This window comes from Neopsephotus bourkii, unplaced genomic scaffold (assembly GCF_033783945.1).
Source record: "Neopsephotus bourkii isolate Nb327-2 ecotype Australia unplaced genomic scaffold, CSIRO-AGI_Nbou_v1 NB_1749, whole genome shotgun sequence".
Lineage (NCBI taxonomy): Eukaryota > Metazoa > Chordata > Aves > Psittaciformes > Psittacidae > Neopsephotus > Neopsephotus bourkii.
This window is the reverse complement of record NW_026902223.1, coordinates 7,690,654-7,705,298: the sequence shown is the minus strand read 5'-3', so window position 1 is coordinate 7,705,298 and position 14,645 is coordinate 7,690,654. Positions and strand designations below refer to the sequence as shown.

The 14,645-nt window shown below is 53.1% G+C and overlaps 1 protein-coding gene and 1 long non-coding RNA gene across 2 annotated transcripts in view; one reads left to right on the top strand and one right to left on the bottom strand.

Annotated features, from left to right (window-relative positions):
- HS3ST3A1 (heparan sulfate-glucosamine 3-sulfotransferase 3A1) overlaps positions 1 to 7,762 on the bottom strand; it is a 31,808-nt gene extending 24,046 nt beyond the window's left edge. The window contains exon 1 of the mRNA XM_061376964.1: positions 7,176 to 7,762. Coding sequence (XP_061232948.1) covers positions 7,176 to 7,747 — 572 coding nt within the window. The 5' untranslated portion in view covers positions 7,748 to 7,762. The remainder of the gene's footprint in view (positions 1 to 7,175) is intronic.
- A 714-nt stretch (positions 7,763 to 8,476) lies between these two features.
- Positions 8,477 to 10,318, top strand: LOC133225027 (uncharacterized). The gene is made up of 2 exons (XR_009728998.1): positions 8,477 to 10,032; positions 10,194 to 10,318. It is a non-coding gene; the product is annotated as an uncharacterized LOC133225027 (long non-coding RNA).
- Positions 10,319 to 14,645: the final 4,327 nt, after the last annotated feature.

Below are 14,645 nucleotides of genomic sequence, written 5' to 3'. Positions count from 1 at the left end.
GACACAGAGCTTTCCCCAGGTGGGAAATCCAAGTGTCCTCACTTGTTTTATTTTGAGCTGGAACGTGCCAGCACTTGGGAATTTCTCCCCCAAAGAGGCTTCCCAAACAGACCACTTCAGACAGTGCAGTGTTTAAACAGCGTCAAAAGATGCTGGGATGTGGTACTCAACCTTGCAATACAACACCACAAAGCAGAACTGCAATGCTAACAACAAAGCGCAACACTCAAGAGCCCAGAGACGCACACATGAGCACACACACACACGAACCATCACATAAACACACAAGTCAAAACAATTGGATTTGATATTTTCCCATACAAGACTTCCCCAGAGAGCATGGGCTGCAGGAGGGAGCCCTTTTCCAAGGGGCGATGTCAGAACGGATCAGCCTGGCTCCTTGAAACTCCAGCACAAAAGGAAACCTCCAGAGAGATATAAATAAATAAATAGCCAGCTTCCCACTGGGATGCTGTGCTTAAAGCCTGAAGATCACAGCAGGATCCTGCTGAAGCTGCTGTGTTGGCATCCGCAATCTGCACGGGTTTGTGCAAGAAAGGTGTCCGGAAGCTTGGAGTGGTATTTTCATATGGACATGGCTGCTCAACAGTGGGGAAACAACCCCATGAGGTTTCCAGTGCTCCCCTGGGGCAGAGATGGGAAGCTTCTCTGTCTCCCAATGGAGATACACCCAGCAGCAGGCTGGAGCTGGGGGAGTTTGAGCAGGGTTCTTCCCATCTCTGCAACAGATGGTGCTGCAGCAGAAAGAGCACGTTAGGAGCCTCCTCACTTCCAGGAAGCAAGAGGGATGCTCTTGCCATGCACGAAGGGAACTAGTGATTTCTTCTGCTCAGAGATCCCCTTCTGCATAGCCACATCATTCGATGAAAGAAACACCAGGAATAATTCACTTCCTTAAGCAACTCTATTCATATTCCCACTGAAGGCACTCACATACCCCCCACCCTGGGGAGTCATAAGGGCTCAGGAGGGCGCAGGCTGGAGGTAAACATGTTGAATTCCAAACCATGGAAAACTGGATTTCCTAGTAGGCTGGTTACATAGGAGACAGGCAGAGACACTGGGACACTGTCACTACCCCCAGGATGGTCCCGATCCTACAGACTTTGCATGCACAGCCCCACTGACCACACAGGGCTTTGTAATGCGGTAAGATCCCGCTACCCAGCTCCAGCAACACAACTTTAACTGCAACCTAATCCACTTCCCTTCCATAATACCCCCAAGTAATGAGAATTTGCCAGGATTTATGGCCACAACAACCTCCCCTGCTCCCCCTCGCCAGTCCCTGCTGTTTGCCTGTGAAAACAGTTTGGGTTACCTCCATATTCTCCAGGGGAAAAGCATCATTAGCAGCACAGGAGCTTTAATGCCTGCATCAGGGAGGGGGCTCGCAGGGGGCTATTCTCAGGTTGTCTGATCACTTGTTGCTTGCTCTGAACCCTTTGGAAAGGCACCAACTCCCTTCCCCCTCCCCAGACCTAACTGCTCTTATTATAGACTTCAAAAGGTCGGGTGAAACCCTAGCTCAGCTGCAGTGAACAGACACAGTGGTGGTGATGGTGTGGGCAGAGCACGGCCTCAGCCCCCAGACCTGATGGAATTTGCTCCCTGAAGGCAGCAGGGCTGATGGCAGGACAGGCTGCATGCATAGGTGGGGATCTGCAAGGTCCAGCCTTAAAGTGGGACCAGTGGTTTAAGCTTGGTGAATCTGCTGCTGCTTTGCAGAGTATCATAATCTTTGCCATAAATGGGCTCTCAGCAGCTGGAGCTTTGTGCTGCTTTTCATGGGACCTGGCTCTGAATTCAACTGACAAAACCTTGGACAGTCGAGGCCATACTTTCAACATTGCTCAGCACCAGCAGGCAGAGCCCCGTTTCCCAGCACCCCCGAGCCAGGCAGAGTCATGGGGTGGATGGGGAAGGTGCTGATCCTCTCCAGCCTCCTGAGCCCCAAGGACCAGGGCATGAAGCAGTACTGAAGAGGAGGATGTGGTCTACTGACTTCTGAACCACCCTGGTATAATCCTGTGGAGACCAGTGTTAAGAGAAGAGTCCAATACACATCTAAGTTTTGATGCTCTATTAGAAGCGGGGTTGACATCTGCTCATACACCAACTCAGGAGCTTACCCCATCATAAGGAATGAACATCAACCCTGGATATGAGCTCCTGTATTAACAGAAAACAGAAGTGATACATATAGATGCAAAGTGCTTAAAAGAACTACCAAAAGTAATAATCTTTTGAGGCTTATTTAAGGAGGGGAAAGAGCCTAGACCAAGCTCTGCAGTCAGACATTGATGGACATGCCTGGACAGTGCCATCCATTAGGTGTGCACACTGGATGGCAGTCCACAAGAGGACAGCAAGCCAAGACTGTGCCAAGGCTGCAGGACCTCTGCCAGCAGCTCTGATGGGGTTCACCTCCTATGGGTGTTATTTAACCCACAGCACAGCCTGGCAAGCTCCATACAGCTCCTCATGTCTGGGTTGGAGAGAGGTGCCATAGTCATGTCCCTGCTGTTACATCCCTGCAGCACGGGGCAGTGGCTCCTCTCCCACTTCACTGATGGGTGAACAGGCACACTAAGACATCTTTACCATAAAACCTTGGAGTATCAGAGTCCAGATCACGCACAACGGCAGCAGCAAAGCACGTGAGCACCAGAATCAGTCACTGTCTTTATAACAGACTTGGTGCCCCAGCCCTGATCGCATCAGCATTTTCAATGACCTCCTCCTCGCCCTTGCTCTTCCCCAGGAAGGAAAGGTCCATTCAACCACCCATAAACCCACCTCATCCTCCATCCCCAGTAACTTCTTGGCCAGAAGACCCATGCTCCCCAACAAATTGACACACACTCCCTTGTCTTTGTGCCTATCTCCACCTCTTGTTTACAGTGAATTACCCGTGCTTTGGGGCCAAGACCATCTTTTGTTCCCTTTTTATACAGCACCTGGCACCATGAGCTCAGTATGGGAGGTATCTGATTACACAGCTAATAAATAAACAAGGACCTTGATCCCCTTCAGCATGTGGCTGTCCAAGGCTGCAGTTTCCCAAGAAACTGTTGTAGGCTGTGCTTGATGCTGTTTGCAATTCAGATGTGTTTAGGAGATGAGGAGCAGGCGCTGCTAAACCAGACCTTCCTACAAGCAGATGTGCACACAGCAGGGAGCAGAAAACCCAGACCAGCTCAACTCCATGTCCAAAGGCACAATCCATGTCCTGGGTCGGGCACACGTAGCCAAAGCCTTGGTGTTTCTTGCAGGGGCTGCAAGGATGGATGGAGAAAGGCCGGGGAGATCAACTCAAGGCAACAACTGCTACAGCATCTCCCTCACACAGAGGGGCTTGCAACAAGGTCTTTCCTCCTGATGGCCATCCAGTCCTGCTCCACCTTTTAGGAATGGTACTCGCTCCCCTGAAGTCTCTCATCCCTACACCTATGCTCCCAGCCTCACTTCTATGCTTACAAAGCACTCACAGACTGTGCTGCTGAATTAGTGACCACAAAACCCTGGGACCGGAGCAGCCCAACTCCTCCATCCCCAGGGCTCTGATTTCACCATGATTTGAGGCACAGAGGATGGGATACAGCTGCTAACAGCTGCTGTAAGCACATCCCTGAACAAATCCCCTTCTCTCCCATCCCATCTCTTCAGCAGCCGAGATGTTCTCTGTTCCCTTTGACTCAGAAACATCAGTGACTGCCTGGATTAGAAAGAAAAAGCCTTGGAGCGAAATCCCAGGAGGACAGTAATTAGGAGACAGAACTCCCCAGCTCTGGAAGCACCAGGGAGGAGCGATACTTTAACTCCCAACCTGACGGAGTAACTTTGAATCATCTTTCATCTTCCCCTGGATGGGGTGTAATCTAATGACATTAGCTTGGCTTCGCTCTAGTGAAATTGGCATCGGTGCTACAGAGCCAGGGAGATTAAACCATATGAAATAAATGTTCCTGGGGTGACTGACAGGATAATGACATTCCAACAGGCAGCTCAATCAGTGCGAGACTAACAAAGGATCAGAGGGAACCAGCCAGGCTCACAATATCGCTTGCAAATACAGATTCTGGTTTTAATCCAGACATTTCTTCTACTTGATTGGCTTAGCCCCTGTTCTTGGGAGTTTTCCTCAGGCTGTATATAGCCGTATTGGGGTGGGGGATGCAGTTGAACTGTATTAAAACCCATGCTCACCTGCTATTGAACCCTGTTAGCTCAATAGCCTTGTTCAGGGCTGGAGCAGAGGTTTCTGTGCTGGGAAGTCAATGCGAGCATTGTGGGCTGCTCCCTCCCTCTTTTTGTCTCTGTATGAAGAGAGGACTTGCGAGCCTGAAACTGGGAAAGCAGCTTTCGGCACGCAGCTTCCCTTGATACCCAAACCCATGCCCAGAGGTGTCGTGCTTTACCAAATTCCATCACTGAGCTTGGGGTTTCATAAACTCAGGCTCTGCAGGACAACTGCCTCCTCACCCAGGCATAGCTCAGGCTGTAAGAGCCGAGCAATTACACTATTTGATTCAACAGAGTGGTTTCGTGCCTTGTGTGGCACAGCAGTAAGTGACAGGACCTCCACGTGACTGCCTTTGAGCCACTGCCCTATGGGTACCACATCAAACCAGCCGCTCTGGGAGCATCATCCTGCTGCTGCAGCCACAGCTCAGCCCCATTTATCCACCCTCACATATGACAAGTAATTGTTACTGGAGCTGCTCTTTGTTTCCAGGAGGAACTGCGGTCCCGCTCATGCCACCCTGCTATAGTCCTGATGTGGCATCCCTGTGACAGCCCATGGTGATGATGGCATTGACCATTGCCCATGAAGGCTGGCTGGCTCTTCTCCATCTGCATCCCACATCACTGCAAACAGCCAGGAGCTTTTTGTTCCCTGGGACAGGGCGCTCACTGCCTGCGCCGGCTTCCTGCGGGTGCTGAAAGCAAACCCAAGTGTTTATACCTTGTAATGATGCTGTTTAGTCTGACTGCTGGGAAACAGAACTGCACGTGAAACCTAAGCCTCCGATGTCAAAGATAAGAAGTCAGGACCCCTGGCAAACATCTGGCCATTTCCCCACCACTGAACCCTCAGCAAAGACTGCAGTAAACCCATGGAGAGACACAGAAATGAGTGTTTCTAACAGGGTGGTAACTGGTTACCAGCGGGCTGACACCACAGCGCTGCCATCGCGCCAGGACTCTGTGTGTTAGTAAAGATTACTCACACAAGCAAAGCCAGCAAGATTAGGTCTCAAAGGAATAAGCCCATACAAAGAATTCACTGTGCTCCACAGGGCTAATAAAACTCAAATAAAGTGATGAAATTCAGTACATCAAATACCAGAGCAAACAAACTGCGGCAATTAATGGGAGAGCTCATGCACCGCACGCTAAGGCATAACGATTACACAAACAGCGCGCAGGGCAGCACCTCGAATGAGTAAGAACAGCAAGATCCAGACCAAACCCCTGGAAAACTTGAATCCCCTACCCCATGTACTATGCCCTAAACGCCTGTGGCTCCTCCTCTGTCTAGGTCTGTGCTCCTTGCTCAGGCAGCTCCCAGAAGAGTGTCTATCCCACTGCCATCTGCTCCTCCAGGCTCGCAGAGCATCTTTGATAAATGAGCTTTTCCTCATCCCCACCATCCATTTCAGCCGATGCCACCCCACAGCCGCGCGTTTATTTTTCAAAGCCAAGGCTTGATTAAAGTCCCTGAGGTTTCTCAGCTCCGGTTTGAGACGTTTCCTCCCCGATACAGGGTCAGCGCGTGGTAAACGGGAGAGGCGCGCACTAAAAATACCGCTCTGTAGACAGCTTCAGCCCACACGAAAGGAAAGCTTTCCCTCTCAAAGAGCCCACAGTGCTGCCTGCAGAATCCCGGCGTGTTCCTGACACTGCCGGATACACAAGGAACCTCATCGCTTCCACGTGTTAAGCCTTTTACATAAACACTCGGACCGTCAGTACTATCCTACTCCGCATTCAAATACTGAGCCAAAATCAGCCCTAATAGCTGGGCTTACCACAAGAGTAAAACAAGCTCCGGGAGTACCTAAATCCTCTCCTTTTTTGCTTGTTCATTCAAGAAAGCCACAAACACAGAAAAAGGCAGTTTTGCCCCCACCCAAACCAATCCTTTCCATCGGAATCTGCTCCTCTTTTAACTTTAACACACGCAAGGAAAACGTCTAAACTATCCGAATGAGAATCCTGCCCCTTGGCTTTAACGTTTACCATCTTGTATTAAAGGGGATACCTTTAATTTGGTTTAATGAAACACTAATTAATTGAAAAGAACCACCCCATCTACCTTTTTGCTCATTGCTTAGGCAAGGTTGGGCTCCTGGAACTGCTCTTGGTTACTCATTACTGGGGCTGCTGGAACATTTGCATGGGGAATAGGGCTCTTCTCCACACTGAATATGGGAAAGCTGCTGCTACCGGGCTGGGGGCTGCAGGAGGCAATGAGAAGATGCTTTGCAAGGGGAGTCAGGATGAGCCACAAGCTTTACAAAGCCCCATCCCTGAGAAAAGCTGGGGAGCAGCAAGACACTGGGGGGGGGTCTGTGCTCGTCCTGGGGGGGACTTAGCTCTGCTTCAGCATCTCCATGAAGTCCCCAGGGTGATGGGGCACCCACTGCTCTTCCCCTTGCCTGGTTTCCCCCCGATGAAGGGAACACCCAGGGCTGCAGGGGGGCACCCGCGAAGCAGGAGGGCTGTGGGGGAACAGGGCTAGGAAGGGATTAGGGGATGGGGTGGAGGGGAGCAGGGAGGAGGGTGTGTGGGGTGGAAAGGGGGGCTGGAGCATTTGGGATCAGGGACGGGAGAAGCGGTGGAGAGAGGGGCAGGGGGAAGAGCGCCTGGGGAACGGGGAACTGGGAAGCAGAGACGGGGACTGGGATAAGCGAGGCTGGGGAGTGAGGTAGGGCAGTCGGGGGGGGTATGGGGAGCAGGGACGAGGCTTCGGGGCGCAGCGATGGGACAGGAGGGGAGGAGGATTTGGGGCAGCGGGGCTGTGGGTCAGGGAGCCCGGGGACCGGCAGCGGAGGGTCCCCGCGGCCAGCGGGGGGCACTGCCGGCTCGGCCATAGCCGCAGCCCGGCCCCGCGGCGGAGCCGCCGCCCGCCCCAGCCCGTCCCGTACCTGTACCAGGCGAGTCCCCGCTCGTAGTTGCGGTCGAAGAAGTGGGGCTCGGCGCCGACGGCGCGGACGTCGGGGTGCACCCGCAGGAACTCCAGCAGCGCCCGCGTCCCCCCCTTCTTCACGCCGATGATGATGGCCTGCGGCAGCCGCTTGGAGCCCTCGCCCAGCAGCAGCGTCAAGGAGCCGGCCGTGCCCACCGCGCTGCCCCCGCCGCCGCCCGAGCCGCCCGCCCGGCTCCCACCGCCCCCGGCCGGCACCTCCTCGCCCGGCGCCGCCTCCTGCCGCCGCCGCCGCTGCTTGAGCCGCTGCAGGAGCCGCTTCCGCCGCGCCGCCGCCGCCTGCCAGGGGGGCAGCTCGGCCGAGCCCCCCAGGTACCCTCCGCCGCCGCCTTCCTCTTCCTCCGAGGCGGCACCGGCGGCGATGATGGGTCCGGGCAGGGTCTGGCAGCGGTCGGCCAAGCAGTAGAAGACGTAGAGGGACATGAGGAGGGAGCAGAGCATCACCAGGAACTTCTTGAAGATGCTGCGGGGCAGCGGCTCGGCGGCGGGGGCGGCCGCCGCGCTCACGGCCATGCTACCCCGAGGCGGCGGCCGGGCGCCCTGGCCATGCTCCGCGGCCGCCCCCCGGCGCGGCCCCTCCGCGCAGCGCTCCGCGGTGGCGGGGGGCTGCGCGCTGCCGCATCCCCAAGCGCGGGGGACAAGCGGCGGCGCTTCAGGGGGGCATCCCCCGTGGAGGCGGGGGGGGAACGGTACCGAGGGGAGCCGCTGCCGCCGCTGCGGGGCTCCCACGTGCCGGCCGCCGCGGCAAACTTCGGCGGAGACATCGCCGGGCGCGGGGCGGGACCGGGGCGGGGGCAGAGCCGGGGGCGGGCGAGGAGGGGGGGGGGGCGGCCCCGTTGGGAGCCGCTGCCCCGGTGCTGCGGTGGGAGCGGGGTGCGGGGATGTCCCGGAGGCTGTACCGGGGGTGGAGGGGTGCGGGGCTGTACCGGGGGTGCCCCGGGGGGTTAAGGGGGATCCGGAGGCTGTACCGGGGAATTGAAGGGTGCCCGGGGGATAGAGGGATGTAGAGGTGCCCCGGACATTAAGGGGTGCCCATAGGCTGTCCGTGGGGATAGAGAGATGCCCCGGGACTGTTTTGGGGCATAGAAGGGTGCTGAGCTGTCCTAAGGTGTGCGGAGGTGCCCCGGAGGCTGTTCCGGGGGATAGAGGGATGCGGGTCTGTACGAGGGGATGTCCCAGAGGCGGTCCTGCAGGGCACAGGGGTACCCTGAGGCTGTTCCCCGGGGGAGGTAGAAGGATGCGGGGATGTCCGGAGGGTGCCCCGGAGGCTGTTCCAAGGGGTTAGAGTGGTGTCCCCTGGGGCAGAGGGGAGATCTCAGCTCTACAGCTTCTCTCTAGATGCTGCCTGACTTTCCAGGCTCACCGGACTTCTCTGTGAAGCCTGTGCAGGGTGATGAGACCGCGGTGTCCATCTGAGCACCCTCTGCTCACCTTTCCGTCCATCCACACAGTTTTGAACCACTCCCCCCTCCATCCCTCTGGTACCTGAACACCAGTTCCTGATTTGCCTGATGATAAATCCACACCTTCACAGAGAACAGTCCCCCTAAAAACCAGCACAACCACTGACATGGGTGTTAAACACACTTGCAGTGTTACAGCCAACAGTTGCATCAAGCACAGTACTGAATACAGCACAGAAAGCCCTGAAACAGGGCTTTTCCCCACTGATTTGAACACATTACCCCATGGCTGGCTGCAGAATCCGGCCCACAGTTGGTAGGAAATATCTACAAACACAACAGGATATTGCTCTTACAATTTGCTCTCCTCCTTTGAGAGTACATAAAACGTGGAAATCACTATCAGCTTCGTGCCTCGGCTGCCCCATTCTCAGGGCTTCATTATTTCATTGCCTGTGGGAATGTCCTTTTAATTTGAAATGTTTGTCATAGAACATCGAATCTTTAAACAAACTTGCACATGAAACACTTGACTTCGGTCTCTTTTTTCTCCCTGCTGTTTGGTGCGGACCAAGCTGAGGAATTAAACTTCCACTACTTGGGAATAAAGCTGATGTAGCCACAAATTATTCAATGCAAAGGGGGGGGAGATTGCAATGAATAATAATCAGCCATCTGCAGAGCTGGCTGGCTAATAAAAATGGGTTTCCAAATAGTAAACAGGCCAAAATTAATAACAAATGTTATGTGCAGTGAATTATTCTATTAGATCTTCTCCCAACTTTATGACATTTTTCTTCTCTAAGCATAGCAACTTATCTGGAATAGATGCATTTCCAAATCCATACCCACCCCAGCTGCAGCGCTGCCAGATCACTTTATCTCACATTGACGAGTGTAATTCCAGCTCGGTGTGTTTGGTGACTTCAAGATACTGTAGCATTGCAGGTATTTCAGTGCTTCAACATGTAAGTAGATGCCTGGTGCGGTTTACAAAAGGCTATAAGCAGGTTAGGCCCCTAACACCTCTAGGCAACTACTTACATCATTAGGAGCCTAAATGCCTTTATAAATCTGTGCTCTGATCCGCAGCTCATTGAAGGCAATGAAAAGACTTTGCTGACATCAATGGGCTTTGGAGTGGGCCCTGTAGAAGGAGCACGATCAATGCAAAGTGCTTTGACTTCTTTATGCTGCTTATTATGATACTTTTTTTCCTATGCACTTAGAACAATGCTGCATTTTCTGTTTGAATAAATGGTCATTTCAAGCAGAGAAAACAAGAAAAGAGAAGCGAAATCAGTGTGAAGGGGGTGCAGGGGGATGATGTGTGTGGAACTGCTGCGATCGCATCGCAGCACTCACGTTCGCTGCCTTCTTTTCCTGGAAATCCTGGTGAGAATCTCAGTTTTCCTTTAAAAAGTCACTAGTTGCCTAGGGAAAATATGACCAGAGTCTATTTTAAAAGTTTTGGTGTCTAGAAAGCAGTAAAGCTAAATATAGCTGTATTTAAAACAGCCCCATGATATTTAAGGCGATGCTGTGATTTGTTTCAGAACCTGACTCATCGTTTCTGCCTGCTGGGGATGAAGGCACCGGTGGCTCCAGCAGCCAGGAGCAGCTCTCCGGAAGGAAGGTGTCTTACCTGGGAGAAAGGGCAATAAAACAGTGAATAGTTTCAGCCCTCCGTGCCCTGTGTTGCTCTGGGCTCTGCCAGTACAGCTGCAACCATGAAGTTCCATGAGCAGACTGGTTTTGTCCTTGTTTTTAGGTGAGTTTCTGTACAAAGAGTGTTTGGTGAGCACTGTGCTATAAAGCCAGAAAAATTGGGTGGCTGACATCATGACATCCAGTTCTGGGAATTTACCTGTTTTAGCAAAAAAATAGTCCTTTCTCAGGGATAACATGGAGGGGGTTTATAATGACTTAAAGGCTTGGAGCAAAAGATGCTTTCCATTTCACTCAGCCTCTTACACATCTCAATGTTTTGAGTGCAGCCTCCTTCCTTCCCGGCTGTGTTGATCAATCTGCCTATCCCAAAGCATTTCCTATACCCCATCACAGACACCAGCATCCCCTGGCAGCAGTGGGGTGGTGGGATCCTGAGGATCCAGGGATGCTCCACTGTGGGCCTGCAATGACCCTCCCTGTGGGCTGGCGGGCAATGGTGAGTGCATCCCCCCCAGCTTGCAGGGCTGTGCGTTGTGCCCATGACTCCCAGCTCCCTGGCACCAGCCCCACTGCTGGCATGGGCTTATGGGGATGGTCCTGGCAGGCTCTCCTCCGTGGTCCTGTTTGCACTTGTTCCTTACCTTGCTTGGCTGTTCCTTTCTCTTTTATCTGTTCATTGTTTCAGTGCTTGCTCCCTTCCTGCCTTCCCCCGAGGAATGTTCTGCTGCACGAGTCATTCCTGGTGCTACTTCCTATAGCAAGTGGGGCTCTTCTCCCAGCACAGTAGTGCCAAAATCCCCCTCCACCACCACCAGCAGCCCATTAGAATCATAGAATAGAATCACAGAATGGTTTGGGTTGCAAAGGACCTGAAGGTCATCACTGCCACAGGCAGGGACCATTTCCACTAGAGCAGCTTGCTCCAAGCCCCTGTGTCCAACCTGGCCTTGAACACTTCCAGGGATGGGGCAGCCACAGCTTCCATGGGCAATCTGTACCAGTGCCTCAGCACCCTCATAGTGAAGAACTTCTTCCTTATACCTAACTTAAATCTCCTTTGTTTAAGTTTGAAGCCAAGCAAGGTTTTGTATTCCAAATGGGATACTGTGGGATTCCCTTCTTTTGGGATGCCTGCGTGGGACACCAAGGAGACAGACCCGCACAGCAGGGGAGCCCGTCCGCAAGCGAGTCTGCAAAAGCTTAAAATCAGCAACCCAGATGCTGTCCCTTTGGCAAACAAGAGCTGAAGACTTTGCTTCCACCATCTGATATTTCCAGGTGCTCCTGTACAATTAGGAAAAGGGAAGGCTTCCAGTTTGGATGCCTCCTGCATGCTCAGCCTGCACCAGTCCCACTGGGACCGCTGTAGTTTTTCCCTTTTCCTAGTGACCCGTAGCACAGATGGGATCAGGGGTTAAACTGGGAGTATGGTGGAAAAGGGACCGGAGAGCCCGAGGCTAGCACAGCTTAACAAGTGATTATAAGGTCTGAAGGCAAAGGGAACCGCTGCCTGTCAGGAAGCTGCTGCCGAAGAAAACATCCCATTGTACCGGGGAGATGGAGTATGGGATAGAGGAGAGAGAAACAGATTGATAACCGAGGGGCGATGTGACCCCGAATGGGCTCCTACAACAAAAGCCCCTTCATCTAAAATGAATAGGAACAATAGCTAATGGGGACAGGCCAGCAGCAGCCAGGATCTGAGAGCCCAGAGGAGAGGGAGGAGTCAATGGCGGGTCCTGTTTTACCCAAATCCTCTATTGATCTTGGTAATCTCCTGGGCTTTCCCCCCCTTGAAATCACACAGGAAGTTCAAGGACTTTATGCCTTCAGATTGTAGGGACATGCATTGTCCTGGAGAGCCATTGGGATGGGCAGCCAGTGAGGTGTGGTGTGGGGTAGAATGATGGGGAGTGCTCCAGTGTGGAGCCAGGGATGAGCCACTGCTGTCACCTGGGCAGCCCTGGGGTGGACGGTGGCCTTGTGTTGGTGCAGTCTGGCTCCCAGGTGGGTTCTGGCTCCACTTATGGGGCAGAGCACATGGATGCACAGAGCCTGGCACAGCGAGGTCCCAGCCAGATACTCCCATGTTATTAATAAAGGGATTGTGATCTTTCCTTGATGGGATCTGCAGAGCCCTCATCAGATGCAGCATGCGCTGAGGGTGCACAGGGCAGTGGTGGAGCCATATGAGCACTGGGAATGGGAGCTGCATCCCTATGGAGCATCACCCTGGGGGCTGAGCGGGTAGAGGTGAGTGCTGGAGGTATGTTGGAGAGCTGAGCAGCATCTCCAGTGCTGGGAGTTTTGTTAGAAGCTCTCCTGAAACACTGAGCCATAGACATTAGAAATGTAGGGCCTGGATTTTTCTTTTGGTTTTAATATCTGAAGAGTTAATTGGAGAATGAGAATATCCACAGGAAATGTCATATAGAGCCTATAGAAAAAGTTTTGAGGCAGTATATTCAGCCTGCACTCACTCAACCTGACAAAATGACTTGGCCTGCAGCAGAATACACAATGCCTGCTCCCCAAATGCAAACAGACCTGTGAGCAGGAAGAGGATGAAATCTTAGTCCTGCTTTGGCTGAGGCAGGAGGCAATGTATCCTGTTGCCTGATGTCAGGCCATGGCACTCTGACCACCTTGTACCTGATACCTCCTGCCCAGGGGGATGGAGAATGGGCCAACTTGATTAGAGAGCTGGCACAGCATGTGAGGACATCTGGGAAGCCTCGGATTGGGAGCATGAATTAATAAGAAGCGGTAAGAGTAGGAGACTGAATGGGATCCAAAGCCCCGATGGAGCTGCCAGCCGTGGCAGGGGCCTGATTTCTGGATCTGCCCTTCCCAGCTTGGCCAGCACATTCAGGGTGATGCCTCTGCCATGAAGGAGAGGAGAGCACAGCCTGGAGCACAGCGCTTTGTCATGCACAATATCATCTGGGGGCAAAAGGGCTGATTTCCAATGATCCCTGTTTGTCCTTCCCCGAGATATATGGGATGATGATTTATCTGGAGGGCCTCTGCAGCTTGTTAATGCTCAGCCTCCCATAAAAGCAGCTGCATCAGTGTATCCCAAAGACTGGAATTGGCTAAGGACCCTCCAGGGCCAGTGGGACTGATCACGTTGTTCAGGGCAGCCACAGCTCCCAGTTGTGGTTCTGGTGACCTACCACTGCTTCAGGGTGCTGTGCTGGTGGGACAGGCTGGGAGGCAGTGGAGTCATGCAGGGCGAATGCAGCAGCGTTGGTGCTTCACTGGGATGATCAGCTTGGCATCTGCACCGGCACCACATCTGTGGGATTCCTCAGTCATCCAAACCACACAAGGCATATGGGATGTATTGCAGTCATGAGCAATGTACCCCAGGGGCGAGCAGCAACCCATCCTGTGCAGAAAGGAAGCTGCTTGCACCATGATAATGGCTGCAGCCCCCCTGGTGCACCCCAAGAGCAGGCAAAGAACCCCTTTACATAAGGCAGGATGGTACCAGGGTGGCATAGTGAGAGTCACTTGGCTGCAAAGGGCTGTGAGCCTGAAGAGCAAATGCGTGGAGTGGTCTGAGAGATCCCTTGTGGGGTGGCACATTGAGGGAACTGAATGATGAGGCCAGCTCTCATCTTGGCCTTTATCAGATGGAAAGAGGAATCAGGTCATTCTGTGTTGGCTGGAATGACATCCATCCCTTCCCAGGTGGCAAGAGGCTGTGGAAAGCAATGGATTTCCATCTGGAGAGCACAGGCAGTAGAGATGGGGATGCACCATGCTCAGCCCAAATCCATACACAGGAAAGAAGCACACCTGAAGCGAGCTGTTCCTCCCAGAGAGTGCTTATGCATTGTCACCCATGGAAAAATCACTCTCGGAGTAACCCAGCATCAGGCACATCCTGAGAACGATGTGATGCCCTGTCTACATCCATGCCTACAGTGCTGGGTGCGCTGTACGGACATCCCAAACAGCAGGTTCATTAGCTGGGCTGGCAAACGGGAATGATGAACACCTCCCCAGCATTCCCAATGGTGCTCAGCCACTGCAGGCAAATATTTACAAGAGCTCTCCAAGGGAAAGCCATAAACTGCTCCCTGCTATAGCTTTCTGAGGATCACTCCAGACAGCTATATTAGCTGGAACATGAAGTAGTTACACTCCTGCTGCTCTCCCAGTGCTTTTGAAACAGATACTTGTCTCTTTTATTACCTTTGTTTGTGTCTCCTTTTATTTGTGTGCTCTGTGCTTCATAGTGCTGGGTTTGATACAGTTGTGACTGGCTACAGGGTGGAACAACAGTAAATACCTTCCGGGCCTTTTCTGCTTGTTAATATGATTCTCCA